The following is a 13,937-nucleotide window of genomic DNA, read 5'->3' on the forward strand; positions in this document are numbered from 1 at the left end:
AAGGACTTAACATAGAGGATGGTAGCTCTTATCAGACAAAAAAGATCCCACCTCAGACTTTTGAGTCCATCTAAGAAGCTCTTCTGGACAGATCCACTAGAACAAGTGATTTTGAAAACATTAACAGTTGTTTTTTTAAAATATACATATATAACTTCTGATCAGCTTATAGATTCTACTTAAAGAAATATATCCTACAGACGTTCTATGTAACTTTGTTTGCAGTAGCTAAAGTACTGCAAACCATCAATGCTCACCAACAGGGCATCATTTACAAAAATAGTGTGTCTAATGAGCAAATGGTGACGTGTATAATTGGTGGCCTAGTGGTAAGAAGCTGGGCTGCAATCCCAAAGGGATGTGGTTTGAATCTACCAGTTAACTCCATGGCAGAAAAATAGGCACTCTTTTCCTGTGCAATTTACTGCCTCTGCAAACCCTCCAGAGGGTCAGCTATGAGTCCATTTCAACTCAACAGCGCACAACATTTATTTTTCAAAGGGAGTCTTGGTGATACAGTGGTTGAAGCCACAGTTTGTTTGTTTTATGTTGGTAGTCATTTGAGGCCATTATCTCTTTACCAAAAGATTGGTGGTTTGAACCAGTACCTCTGTGAGGGAAAGAGGTCAAAGATGGCTTCTACAGAGGTCGATTTCAGCCTTAGAAGCCCTACAGGGCATTTCTACTCTGTCTGTATGTTTACTAGGACTTAGAATCAACTCAGCAGCAATTGTTGTTTTGTTCTTTTGGTATTTTCTTGTGTAAGTGTCAAATATCACCAAAGGGCCATTGCCCACAATCATCTCTTGGGGCTGAGGTGCCCCAGGAGCGGGGAGTGTGGGTTCCTTTTCATCACAGTTACTTTTGTTTGACTTTTTTTAGTGTCCATGTCCTTTAGTTGTGAACTGCCATTGGGCTTGACCCCTGGCTCATGGAGACTCCATGCAAAATGGAATGGACATTGACCTGTCCTATGATATCTACATGGTCAGTTATAGATCAGACCAAAACCCACATCTTCTTATTACAAAAAAGACACTGATTTTGTAAAATATACTTTATTATAAAAACCTACAGGGGTTTGGTTTTGTTTTTTGTTTTGTTTTTTTTTTAAGGGTTTGTTCTTGAAAGGAACAGCCAAATAGCTCAATTTTGCTGAGTGTTACAACACGGAAGTAGAGTATCAAACTAACAGTCCTTATTGGGCAGACAACAGTCAAGTAAAATTTGCTTCATAACACGAGGCTCTAAAAATATCCCTTTTCTTTCTCTCCCAGAAGTCCCACATCACAGGAGTGAAGTTTTTTTTAGCATAACTTTTGATATCAGGGGGAAACAAAAGCAAAACCTCAGTGGAGAAAAAGCAGAAATTACTCCCACCTCCTAAACCACTCTCTGCTGGGTACTGAGACAGACTAAACTCTGAAGTCCTGAGGTTCTGAAAACTCTTTCCAAGCACATGTTTCTCATTGGCTCTTGTTCCTCACAAGAGTGCTCAGATGAGATACTGGAACTTTGCATCATTTCATCACAGAGGAAGGAATTTAATTTTCCTTGCTATTTCCTTGATCTAAAGTGGAAATAACCCTCTGGGCAAATTTCCAACGTTTCCGCTGCTCTGGCTGTGTGGCTCTCTGCCTCCAATCCCTTGGGTATCCCAGTTCCTAACTCATAAATGCACAAATAACTTCAACACTGCTATGATTACGCTATCTGACTTCCTTCAGTTGTTGGCTAGTAACACACAGACAGGGAGATTTAGCTCCAGTTAGATCTGGTGTTGAATGGTGGCCTTGGAATCTTCACTGCAGTGCTGGGGCACCAGGGAGGGGTTTGGTCATCAAGGCACTGGCAGGAAGCTGGGAGGTGCTGGAGTTGTGCTGGGGACCTTGGAGAGTTTGAGGGTGATGTTTTGTGGAGGTGGTGAAGGACTGGCTTGGGGTGGCCAGCAGAGAGGAGGCCAGCAAGAGCTAGGTTCTGTTCATGCACTGTTGAACCAAGAGACTGCTGTGACTCTACAAAGATATCCATTTAATGACTAAGGTGTGCCTGACACAAGCCATGGTAGTTTCAATTGCTTTCTATGCACCTGAAAGTTGGGCAGTGAATAAGGATGAACGAAGACGAATCGATGTCTTTTGAGTTGTGGTGATGGACAAAAGTATTGACTATACTGTGGACTACTCAAAGAATAAATCAGTCTGTCTTGGTGGAAGTGAAACCAGGGAAATTCTTAGAGGCAAAGATGATGAAATTTCATCTTGCCTACTTTGGGCATGTTATCAGGAGAGACAAGTCCTCGGGAAAAAAACCCATCATGTTGAAAAGGCAAAGGTTTACAGAAATAGAGAAAGATACCTCAATGAGGTGAATTGACACAGTGACTGGAACAGTGCACATGCTAGAGATCGTGAGCAAGGCACAGGGCTAGAGTAAGGTTCCAACTTGTCATAGGTCACTAGGAACAACATATATGCATATATTTGTTTGTATATAGTACAAGTGAAGTGAGGAGACTGCTCATCCTTCTCTCTTAAAGCCTGCTGGTGGATTTAAACCAAGAAAGAGATGCTACATTTTGGTTAGCAGTGCAACTCCCCGCAGACTGCATCACCTGAGCTCACACAGCCCTCAGTATGGATTGGACTCAACATCAAGAAAACAAAAATCCTTACTAGTGGACCAATAGACAACATCATGATAGATGCACCAAAGATTCAAGTTGTCAATGATTTCATTTCATTTGGATGCACAGTCAACAACCTAGGTACCAGCAGTCCAGAAATCAGAAGACAGGTTGCACTAGGAAAGTCTGCAATCAGGGTCCTCTCCAAAGTGCTAAGCTAAAGAGCAAGGATTTCAGTTTAAAGATTAAGGTGCCCTTCATCCAAGCAATAGTCTTCTCAATTACTTGCTATGCATCTGAGAGATGGACATTGAATACAGATGACAGAAGAAAAACTGATGCCTTTGGGTTATTTGTCAAGAATAAAAAAAAAATATATCTTGCAAACAGTGCATCCAGGATGTTCCCTCGAGGGAGGTATAACTTCATCTCACATACTGTGGGCATGTTGTTAGAAGGGGCCAGGCCTTCTCTCAGAAAGGTGGAGGGTCAGTGAAAGTGGAGAAGACCCTCAATGAGAAGGACTAATACAGTGACTGCTGGAGTGTATGGAGATAATTAGGACAGCATTGGGTGGAACAGGGTTCATATCAGTTGTTCATAGCATTACTATGAGTTGTAGTTGACTTGATGGGAGCTAATAATAACAAAAATAACACACACACACACACAACACACACACACACACACACACACACACACACACACACACACACACACATAACCAAAGAGGCAACAGTAATTCTAAAACATAGATGGAAAGAGTTTTGGGGCTAAAACCCAAAACAATCCAAATCTATTGTTATCAAGTAAATTCTGACTCACAGAGATCCTATAAGATGAAATAGAACTGCCATATAAGGTTTCCAAAGAAGCTTTGGTGGCCCAGTGGGTAACACAAAGGTATACAGTTCAAAAATTCACCAGGTTCTAAGGAGAAAGAGGACAGTTTCTTCCTGTGTGATTTACAGCTTCAGAAAACCCACAGGAGGTCAGCTATACGTCAGTTCCAACTTGATGGCACATAACAACAATAGGGCTTCCAAGGTTGTAAATTTTTATAGAAGCTGGCTGCTGCATCTTCCTCCCATACATAACTACCACCAAGATTCCATTTAGGGGAGCTCTCTCTGTCATTAATCCCCATTAATTAGAATAACTAGAAAACAAAACAATGACAACTTTGATACCTTATGAAAATTGTGACCAATGTTACTGAATAATATGTACAGAAATTGTTAAATGAAAGGATTCTTGAATACTTATATTTTTACCAAACATAAAATTAAATGTTCAAAAGGAAATAGGCATGATTTGAGACAATTAATTATCAATTCACTCATAGCTTACTTTATTTTTAAAACTGTTAAATAAAATATGTCTTGATTCTAAAAAAAAAAAAGAAAAGATGGGGTAATTGTGGGCATAGTCCAATAGTGACTGATTTTATAAAACACAGTATATGGGAATGATTGTATGAAATACAATGTGAATAAAGGAAAGTGTTAAACACAATGTATGCAAATTTTGTATGCAAATAAATATAAAATTTAAAAAATTAAAAAGGACATTGACTAATATTAAAAGAAATGAGCCAAGAACTTGAATAGACATTTTGTCAGAGATAATATTCAAATGACCAACAAATTTATGAAAAGATACCCAGGTCATTAGTCATTAACCCAAGCCCACTGCCACAAGTCAATTCTGACTTAAGTTAAACCTCCTTTGGGTTTCCAAAGCTGTATACATGAGTTGTATTTGACTTGATGGCATCTAGTAAAAACAACAACAAATCTGAATAGGAAGAGACTGTTCCAACTTTCTCCTTTGGAGCAGCTAGTGAATTTAAACCACTGACCTTTTGGATACCAAGCCAAGATATAATCATCTACGTCACAAAAAAAAAACCAACAAAACACTGCCTGAAACTCATTTCCATCTAGTTGCTTCCTACTCATAGCAACTAAGTTTTTGAGGCTATAAATCTCACAACAGGAAGGGACTAATCACCTTTGGTGAATTTGAACCACACAAGACACCCAGCCTTTGGGTTATCAGTGCATCTTGCCACCAGAGATCCTGTGTATTACCAATTAAAGAGACGTAAATCAAAATTACAATAAGCTACCAGCTCACTCCTATTAGAATGGAATGATGACAAGGGTTGGTAAAGTGCTACCTCTTCCTCTACTTATTGGAATGTAAAATAGTGTGAGATTTCCTCAAAAAGTTAAATATACAACTAGTCTATGACCCAGAAATCTTAATCTTAGGTATGCCCCCACCAGAAGTGAAATAAGGAATACAAACTGAAACTTCTACAGCAGTGTTCTTTGCAATACTTTTCACAATAGTCAAAAGGAGGTAATAAATATTTTCCTCAACATATGAAAAGATTTAAAGAAATTAGGATATATACAACAATAGAATTCACTCAGCCATAAAGAGAAGTCTAATATGTATGAACCTTAAAACTTATGCTTAGAGAAATGTCAGTCATAAATGGATAAATACTATATTACCTCATTTACATGAAATAAGCAAATACATAAAAGTCAACAACTGTTGCATCATGTAAATCTGCTGTCAAGGACGTCTTTAAAATGCTAAGGAGCAAGGATGTAACATTAAAGCCTAGGGTGTGCCTGAACCAAGACATGGTATTTTCAATTGTTTCATATGTGTGTGAAAGATGGATAAAGAATAAGGAAGATCAAAGTGGACTTAATGTCTTTGAACTAGTGTTAACTAAGAGTACGGAATATATTCCATGAGCTGCCAGAAGACCAAACAAATCTGTTTTGGAGAAAGTGCAGGCAGGGTGCTCCTTAGGTAGATTCAAGGACATGTAGTGTGGCATGATACTGATGGGCCAGTCCTTGAAATAGGAAATCATGCTGGAAAAGTAGAGGATTAGAGGGAAAGAGTAAGATCCCCCCAAAAAATGGGCTGACACAATGATTGTAACAACGGACTAGAGCACAGTGGAGCGTATGAGGATGGTACAGGAAAGGGCAGGGTTTAGAGACATTGTTTATAATGGAGTCAAATTGACTACAACTGTATAAAGAATCCATGGAGTAGCTCAAAATCAGCAGTCAGAACAAGGTGAGGGGCTGAGTGTACAACAGACCATTGATTACTTATATAAAAGTTCAAATTGAAGCTGAAGAAAACAAAAGCAATTCCACAAGAACCAAAGTCTGACTTTGAGTCTATCCCACCTGAATTTTTTTTAAAAACCAAACAACCCAACAAACAACAAACCATTTCAAAAATAAATTTTGCTCTATTAGACACTAGCTATCAAAACCAGATGAGTTGTGGGATGATATCAAAGCTATCATTCATGAAGAAAGGGAAAGGTCATTTCAAAGACAAGGATGAAAGAAAAGACCAAAATGAATGTCAGAAGACTCTGACATGTAGAATGTAGAAGCTCTAGCACTAGAACGCAGAGAGGATAAACAAAGGGAAGAAATGCTTGAGAAAAAGAGATGAACGGAAGATTTAAAAGGGCAGCTCAAGAAGATCAAGGTAAAGTATTATAACGAAATGTACAAAAACCTGGAGTTAGAAACCAAAATGAAACACACTCAGTTGATACCTTTAAACTGTGGTGTTTGAGAAAAATATTGAATATTCTATGAACTGACAAAAGAATAAACAAGTCTGTGTTGGAGAAAATACAATCAGGGTGGTCCTTACAGACAAAGATGATAAAATTTGATCTCATTTATTTTGGGCATGTTAGATACTGTGAACAGACCTGAATCTTGTCCTATGCTATCCCACCCTCATCATCTCTAATACACTTAAGCCCATTGCTGCAGTCACCATGTCAATGTATCTCATTAGGGGTCTTCTTTTCTTCTGCTGACCTTTACCTTTACAAGTATAATATCTCTTTCCAAGGAATAGCATCTCCTAGCAACATGTCCCAAGTATAAGAAATGAAGTTTTGCCAGCCCTGTCTCCAAGAAGCACTCTGCCTGCACCCTCTCCAAGACAAACCTGTTCATTCTTTTGGCAGTCCATGAGATATTCAGTTCCCTTCTCCTACATTACAACTCAAAGGCATCAATTTTTTTTCTGTCACCCCTATTCATTGTCCAGTTCTCACATGTACAGCAAGTGATTAAAAAGACTATGACCTGAATAGGAAGGGTCAAACTTTGGAAAAGACATTTTTCTGCAAAGGTGAAGGGTCAGAGAAAGAGAAGACCTTCAAAGATGGATTCACGCAGTGACTCTATCCATGTTTGGGCATATCAGAGACAGAAGATGGGCCATGATCAGTCAAGGTTCTGATCCATTTCTCATAGGGTTGCTATGAGTTGACTGGAAGGCACCTACCAATAACAATATCAACTGTGCTTAACTCAAGAGCATCCAACAACAATAACACAAGGGTAGGATGGAGGGAGGAGGATGGAAAAAGTGAGTTTTGCTTACAGAGTTAAAAAATGAATTATGTCTGCCTCCCCAATGTGTTATAAATTCTAACTTCTGATTGAGATGGTTAACAGCCTTAGTTTGCTTGGCTCCACAATCAACATTCTTGGTACCAGCAGCCACGAAATTAAAAGACGTATTGTGTTGGGAAAGTCTGCTGTCAGAGACCTCTCCAGAGTACTGAAGAACAATGATGTCAATCTGGAGACTAAGGTGAGATTGATCCAGGCCCTGGTTTTCGGAATTATGTGCTATGCTTCAGAAAGCTGGACAGCGAGTAGGGATGATAGAGGGAGAACTGATGCCTTTGAGCTGTGGTGCCGGAGAAGAGTATTGAATATACCATGGACTTCCAGGAGGACAAACAGGTTTGTCCTAGAAGCGTGAAACCAGGCTGCTTGTTGGAGACAAGGCTTCTGAAGTTTCGTCTGACATACTTTGGACATATTGCAAGGAGAGACCAGTCCTTGGAGAGGAACATCATGCTTGGGAGGGTGGAGGGACAGAGCAAGAGAGGAAGACTCTTGATGAGATGGATTGATTTAGTGACTAGGGTCATGGAGTAGGTGTGTCAGAGACAATAAGATTGGCACAGGATAGGGCAGGGTTTAGGGCTGTTGTACATAGGGTCACTATGAGTCACAAAAGACTCAACAATAACATACAGGTAGAGGGAGCCCTGGTAGACGAACGGTAAGAAGTTGTGCTGTAATCCCAAAGAAACCCCGTTCAAATGCAGCAGCTGATTCTCAGGAGAAGAATGGATAATCTCCTCACGTGCAATTAACGGCCTCAGAAAACCTGCTGGAAGGTCAGCTGTGGGTTTATTTCTACTCGACGTCACACAACAACAACTTAGAAGCAGTGTCCTGACTTCATGAACTTCTAATCTAACCTGTGAGAAACTAAGTTTCTACTTGTCCAAGACCCCTACTTGAAGTGCATCTGTGACCACAGCACCAAAGAATGAAGAAAGCAGGCAGGAAGATTCGTTAACATGGTGTTGGAGTTATTAGGAAATGGATGGCAGGAATGGCTGCACAACGTGAAGAATGTAAGCACCTGTCACTGAATTGCACATGTGAAAACTGTTTGGTTGGTAACACCCCACAATTTTCTAAAATGTCAAAGAATATCTTACACTACAAATGTTTTCTAATGATCATCTTGGTCCTCCTAGTTCTTGGATAGAATGTGATCAAACAGACATTGATTCTGCTCCCCATGACCTATGTTCCCCAGGCCACATCAGTGTAGCAGCTGAGTGAGTGCCTCACTGCCCTCTCATTGAGAAATGCAGGAAGAAGAAGAGACAAAGGATATGTGCTCCTCTGGCAAGTCGTACTTCGTAGTGTCCTGTCTAACCTCATTGTAAAGAAATAAAGACCTCAAGATGTACAAAGTAGGCACGAAGATGACAGAAAGGAACATAAGATATGTGTACTCTAAATAATATTAAGAGGTGAGTCTGAACCTTGCTCCATTTCCCTGCCTTCTGTTACACCAGAAGAGAGAAAACAGTGACTTTATTCAGCCTTTGAACCTATTTCCATGAGTTTGAATGACAGCTATTCATTCATTTATACTGTCATTCTCAGGCATTCTGCTCTCCCTGGCTGCCTGCTGCCAGTCTACGCACTGGGGTAAGGACATGGCTACCCAACAGCATGAAATTGGGATCTCTTAGCTACTCATTCATCAGCCTCCTGGCACATCACCTTTCACCCAGTGGCCTTTCCCCTCCTCCCCTCTCTTGATCTGGACTAGTACAGTTCAGCAAGCGGTGCTGGCAGCTGAACCAGAGTTCAGCAAGGAAGGGGTGCTGGAAGCCCTCCTGTGATGTCCCTCTAAAGGACCTCAGCTCAGTCCCCTCCACATACTGGAGGTTAAGGACTGGGGGACCAGTACCACTCTTAAAAAAGAAATGTTATAAAGATCACAGACAAGTTGGAAAACAGACCTGAGAACACTCGGGGAAATAGAATGTCTCCTAGGTGTTCTACTCCCAGAGTGAGAGGAGAGGATCACTTCCTTCTTCAAAACATCATCCTAGTCATCCAGAAACAGAGACACAGAGGTGCGAGTGGGAAGTTATTTCTGTGTTCTTGTGATAGAAAATATGGTTTAGACATTTACCTCCATCAAAAATGTTCCTGTAACCCAACAGAAGTTCAGAGAAACTAAGAAAAGGGACAGAAGCAGCCAGATAAACCTGGCACTAAGACTCAAACCAATTAAGGATTGAAGGTCTCCTTCCTCAATACCGGCCTTTCCAGGGAAACCTGACACCACAGATGCTCCCCAGCAACAGTGGTTTTGAATATGGAAAGTGCCAGACCTGGCCTATCTTACAAATAAAGTAGGTTAGGCAATTCTGAACCCAGGTACCCAGAGGACCCAGATGCCCTTGGGGCTGAGGGTAAGTTGTTGCTTTACCACACCCAAACAGTCAAGGACGATAGCAGGTAGAGGTGGTGCTGTGAGCCCCAGGACACTCACCTTGGGCCATGCACCTCAACTCTGACCTCTGCTGGGTGGGTAGGAAACGGGGTCTGGACGCATGGAGCGCGCAAAGGAGAGTTTAGACGACGGGGCGAGAGGATGGTAGGAGGAGGTACTGATTGAGAGGGAAGGGGGAGAAGTTGGCATGGTCGTCCTTCTCAGAGACAAGGGGCATCCAAGAGGCCTGGGGAGTGGACAGCACTGAGGGAAAAGAATCCGAAACCTCTGGGGACAGAAAGGATGGTGCCTTGGGTGCTCCAAGGGACCTGGACCTCAGGAGGGACAAAGTAACCGCATAAACTGAGGGGTTCAGGGCATTCCCAGCCGCAGTTCAGGGGCTCGCGGCTTCTCGAGAGGGAATGAGGGACTACACCTCAGGGGCCCTGGGATCCGAAGGGGCGGACCCGCCGGGCGTCTGCAGGGTGGGAAGCGCGCGAGGCTGCGTCGGGGGCGCAGCCCTCTCACCTGCGGAGCACCAGAAAGCTCAAGACCACCAGCGCCAGCAGTCCGACCTTGCGGCCCGGCCGCCGCCGCAGAACCCAAGAGCTCATGCCCCGGCCGCCTGGACTCAGAGCTCTGAACCCGGGCAAAGCAGAGCAGCGGCCACGTTCGCCTAGACAACCGCGCTCCAGCCCCACAGCTGCCCGCCAACCTGCCCCGCCCCAGCCCGGCCCCGGGCCCCGCCTCGGCCCGCCTACTTGCCAGAGCCAGGTGTTGGGTGATCCCAGATGGGGGTGAGGAGGCTCGCTCTCCAGCCCCGCCTCAAGCCCGCCCCAGGTTGGCCCCAGGCTCAGCCCTTCCCCAGGCCCCGCCCACTCACCAGAACCGGGTGCAGGGCGGGTTCACCTGCCAGCCCTGCCCCCCCCCTCGGCCAGCCCTGTTCTGGTCCCGCCTCCCACCTGGATTCTGGGCGATCCATCAGGTGTGCAAGTGATGCCTCGTTTCCTTTCAGCTCGCCAGTTGTGCAAAACTGTTATCCTACGTATAATGTGTAAATAGTTAACGACACACGTGCACACATCACCCAGTTCTTGCAAACTTGATCTGAGTGACACTGTTGTTAGGGGCCATTGAGTCCAATATTACTCATAGAGATTCTAAGAACAGATCAGAATCTTGCCCTATCCTGTGCACTTCTTATAATCTCCACCATCCTTAAGCCCTTTGTTGCTGTCACTCTGTCAGTCTATCCCCTTCAGGGTCTTCCTCTCTTTTAATGACTCTCTACTTTTCCCAGGGTGATGCCTTTTTTTTACAACATGTTCAAAGTATGTGAGATGAAATGTCACCATCTTTGCCTCCAAGGAGCACTCTGGTGGCAGTTTCTGGAAAACAGATTTGTTTGCTCTTTGGGCAGCGTGTATTGTCCTTGTGAACCCTGCAGTTGGAACTGACTCAGCTGAAACTCCTGCCGGTTTCAGAGGCAGTAAATCACGCGGGAGGAGATTGCTCATCTTTCTTGATTTTTTGACTGCTGTTACCATACGTATTTGATCGTGGATTCAAATAAAATGAATTCCTGACACCTCCAATCTTTTTTCCGTCTACCTTGATGTTGCCTATTAGTCTAGTGGTGAGGATTTTTGTTTTCTTGATGTTGAGATGTCCTCCATATTGAAGTCTGTAGTCCTTTGATCTTCTGCATTGCCTCAAGTCTTTTTTACTTTCTGCAAGCAAAGTTGTGTCCTATGTACAAGTTGTTAATCCTGATGTCACATTCTTCTTCATATAGTCAGTCCAGCTGCTCAAATTTTTTGCTCGGTATACAGCTCAATATCAAGAAAACAAAGATTCTCACTACTGGGTTGATTGGCAGCATCATGATAGATGGTGAAGATTGAGATTATTAAGTTTTAGTTTGCCTGGCTCCACAAGCAACACACTAGGCACCAGAAGCCAGAAAATGAAAAGATGTATTGTATTTGGAAAGTCTGTCAGAGACCTCTCCAAAGTACTGAAGAGCAACAATATCAGTCTGGAGACTAAGGTGTGCCTGTTCCAGGCCATGGTCTTTACAATCACTTCTTATGCATCAGAGATCTGGACAATAACTAGGGATGATAGAAGGAGAATTGATGCCTTTGAGCTGTGGTGTTGGAGAAGAGTATTGAATGGGGCAGTCCACTTGCCTTTAAAGACTGACCACCCCAGAGACTGTGGAAGCAGCTCTACTCCATTTGATAGAATCAAACAGGTTCATCCTGGAGAAGATGAAACCAGTATGCTCCTCGGAGACAAGGATTCTGAAGCTTCATCTGACATACTCTGAATTTGTTGCAAGGAGGGACCAGTCCTTGGAGAGTGACGTCATGCTTGGAAGGGTGGAGGGACAGCACAGGAGAGGAAGAACCTTGATGAGATGGATTGATGCAGTGACTTGGGTAATAGGGGTAGGTGTGCTGGATGCAGATCGGCACAGGATAGAGCAGGGTTTAGGGTTGTTGTACATAGGGTTGCTATGAGTGATAGGCAACTCGACGGCACAGAAAAACAACAACGACAACAAACGACATACAGATTGAACAGGAATGGAGAAAGGATGGGAGGAGATTGTTTATCTTTCTTCTGCAGAATCACTGGTGGAGTTTAACTGCCAGAAAGATAAGGCCTAGGGTTAGCAGCGTGACTTCCTGTGGACTGTGCCAAATGAGGAAGACGACACAGGACAGGGCAGGGTTCAGACTTGCTGTTCATAGAGTCACTCTGAACTGTACTCGCCTAGTCGGTCCCTATCAGCAACAACATGCCACCACTGCATCCTGAAAAGCTTCTGGAATAAGTCAGTTTTGGGTTCTTTTTTTGAGGAAAGGAAGGACAGTTTACTGAGGTCTTCAGAAAGCCAAGATGTCGGTAGGATTCCCTTTGAGACACGTTACGCCTTATTGTTGTGTGCTCCTTGATAGTTACTCTATAGCACTGAGTAGCACTCAGGTTTTCAGGGCTTGTGGTGCAGTGCTAAGAGTTTGGTTGATACCCAGAATGTCTTGGAACCCCCTAGCTATTCTGTGGAGAAAGATGGGGCAGTCCACTTGCCTTTAAAGACTGACCACCCCAGAGACTGTGGAAGCAGCTCTACTCCATCTAATAGAATCATTGCTAGAATCCACTCACTGCAATGCTTTTAGGTTTTACTTTGATTTTTTTAATTTAAAACAAAAAGGTACATTAAATGCAATAACAACATTAATCAGATAATAAATAAATCCACAATAGGCAGAGAACAACAAAATTTAATTTCTGAGCATACAGGTGAAACAGTCTCGGTTCTCTCTGCCCAACACTCACCACTGAGTTCAGTGGTAATTTCTTTAACTCAGGAAGGCTAGTTTCAAGAGTAGCTGGGTGATTTGTTTCCTGCATCATCTTCTTGTGATCCCACCCTGTTTTGCATGAACTGGGGATACACTGTAATCTCTTGATCCATGGCTTTCAGCCACTCATCAAGCTCTATACATTTCAGCATCTCCTGATCAATGTTACGAAGCATGGCTGGGTTAACACTTGAAAAAATTTCACCATCTTCAATCTTTGTTAGCCTTTAATTGTTCTTCTTATAGAGAGATGGCAAGCACTGCTTCACCAACCCCATGTGGTTATCTCGAGTAAAAGTTTCACTGTGTTTGTTCACCAGGTTTCGGAGCTCTGAAGGAGTATTGGTTGAATAAACTTGTGCTAATTCATGGTATGCATTGCTAAAGGGCTTAATGATTCTACCCACAGTCTGATATGTTATTTTGGTAGCTGCTGTACTTTGCCAAGTAATCTCAGAGAAATTAGGATATACTTTTTATGTGATCCCAACATGATATGATTGACTGCCATTGCAGGAGTAGTTATAGCCTGCTCATAAAAGTAGAGTGTTTGTTCAAAGTTCTTCAGCACACAAAAGTGCTTTGCATCATAGGCCCCATTTCCTTTGCAGATATCCATCATGTCCACATGAACATATGGAAGAGCAGGCTTAAAGTATTTTGCCAGCAAACAAAGCTGGCAGAGATCGGCATGTATTGAGGTCAGCTGATTTGTATTCATCTGCATCTTGTCTATGGCTTGCTTAAGGATGCCAATTCCTCACAGGGGCTGTTTTCTTTCCACAAGTGCATTTGTTAACTGGTGGCAAAGTCCAGCAAAATTGTCTGTTGCATATCGAATTTGCTCCCCATTACAAGTACTGATGAAAGCTGTCTGGAACACTGGGCATAGAAAGCTTCACAAACAAAACAGCTAGGACTTCGAAGGAATTTTTTAATTAAATTTTATTAGTTTTAATGAACATTTACAGAGATTTTGTGTTTTCATTCATTCATTGTTGCACTGTTTTCTCCACCCTCATCCCCAGTTCGTTCTTCTT

At 42.7% G+C, this 13,937-nt stretch overlaps 1 protein-coding gene and 1 pseudogene across 1 annotated transcript in view; both read right to left on the reverse strand.

Annotated features, from left to right (window-relative positions):
• Positions 1 to 9,733, reverse strand: part of LOC102851165 (beta-galactosidase-1-like protein 2-like) — a 92,725-nt gene extending 82,992 nt beyond the window's left edge. Inside the window, exons 1-3 of the mRNA XM_006892849.1 lie at positions 9,610 to 9,733; positions 9,221 to 9,237; positions 9,045 to 9,133 (exon numbers count right to left, since the gene is read on the reverse strand). Of these exons, the coding sequence (XP_006892911.1) occupies positions 9,045 to 9,133; positions 9,221 to 9,237; positions 9,610 to 9,733 (230 nt within the window). The remainder of the gene's footprint in view (positions 1 to 9,044; positions 9,134 to 9,220; positions 9,238 to 9,609) is intronic.
• Positions 9,734 to 12,914: 3,181 nt separating this feature from the next.
• Positions 12,915 to 13,937, reverse strand: part of LOC102851581 — a 5,173-nt pseudogene continuing 4,150 nt past the window's right edge.

This window comes from Elephantulus edwardii, unplaced genomic scaffold (assembly GCF_000299155.1).
Source record: "Elephantulus edwardii isolate Elephantulus edwardi_28Jun2011 unplaced genomic scaffold, EleEdw1.0 scaffold00120, whole genome shotgun sequence".
NCBI classification, from domain to species: domain Eukaryota; kingdom Metazoa; phylum Chordata; class Mammalia; order Macroscelidea; family Macroscelididae; genus Elephantulus; species Elephantulus edwardii.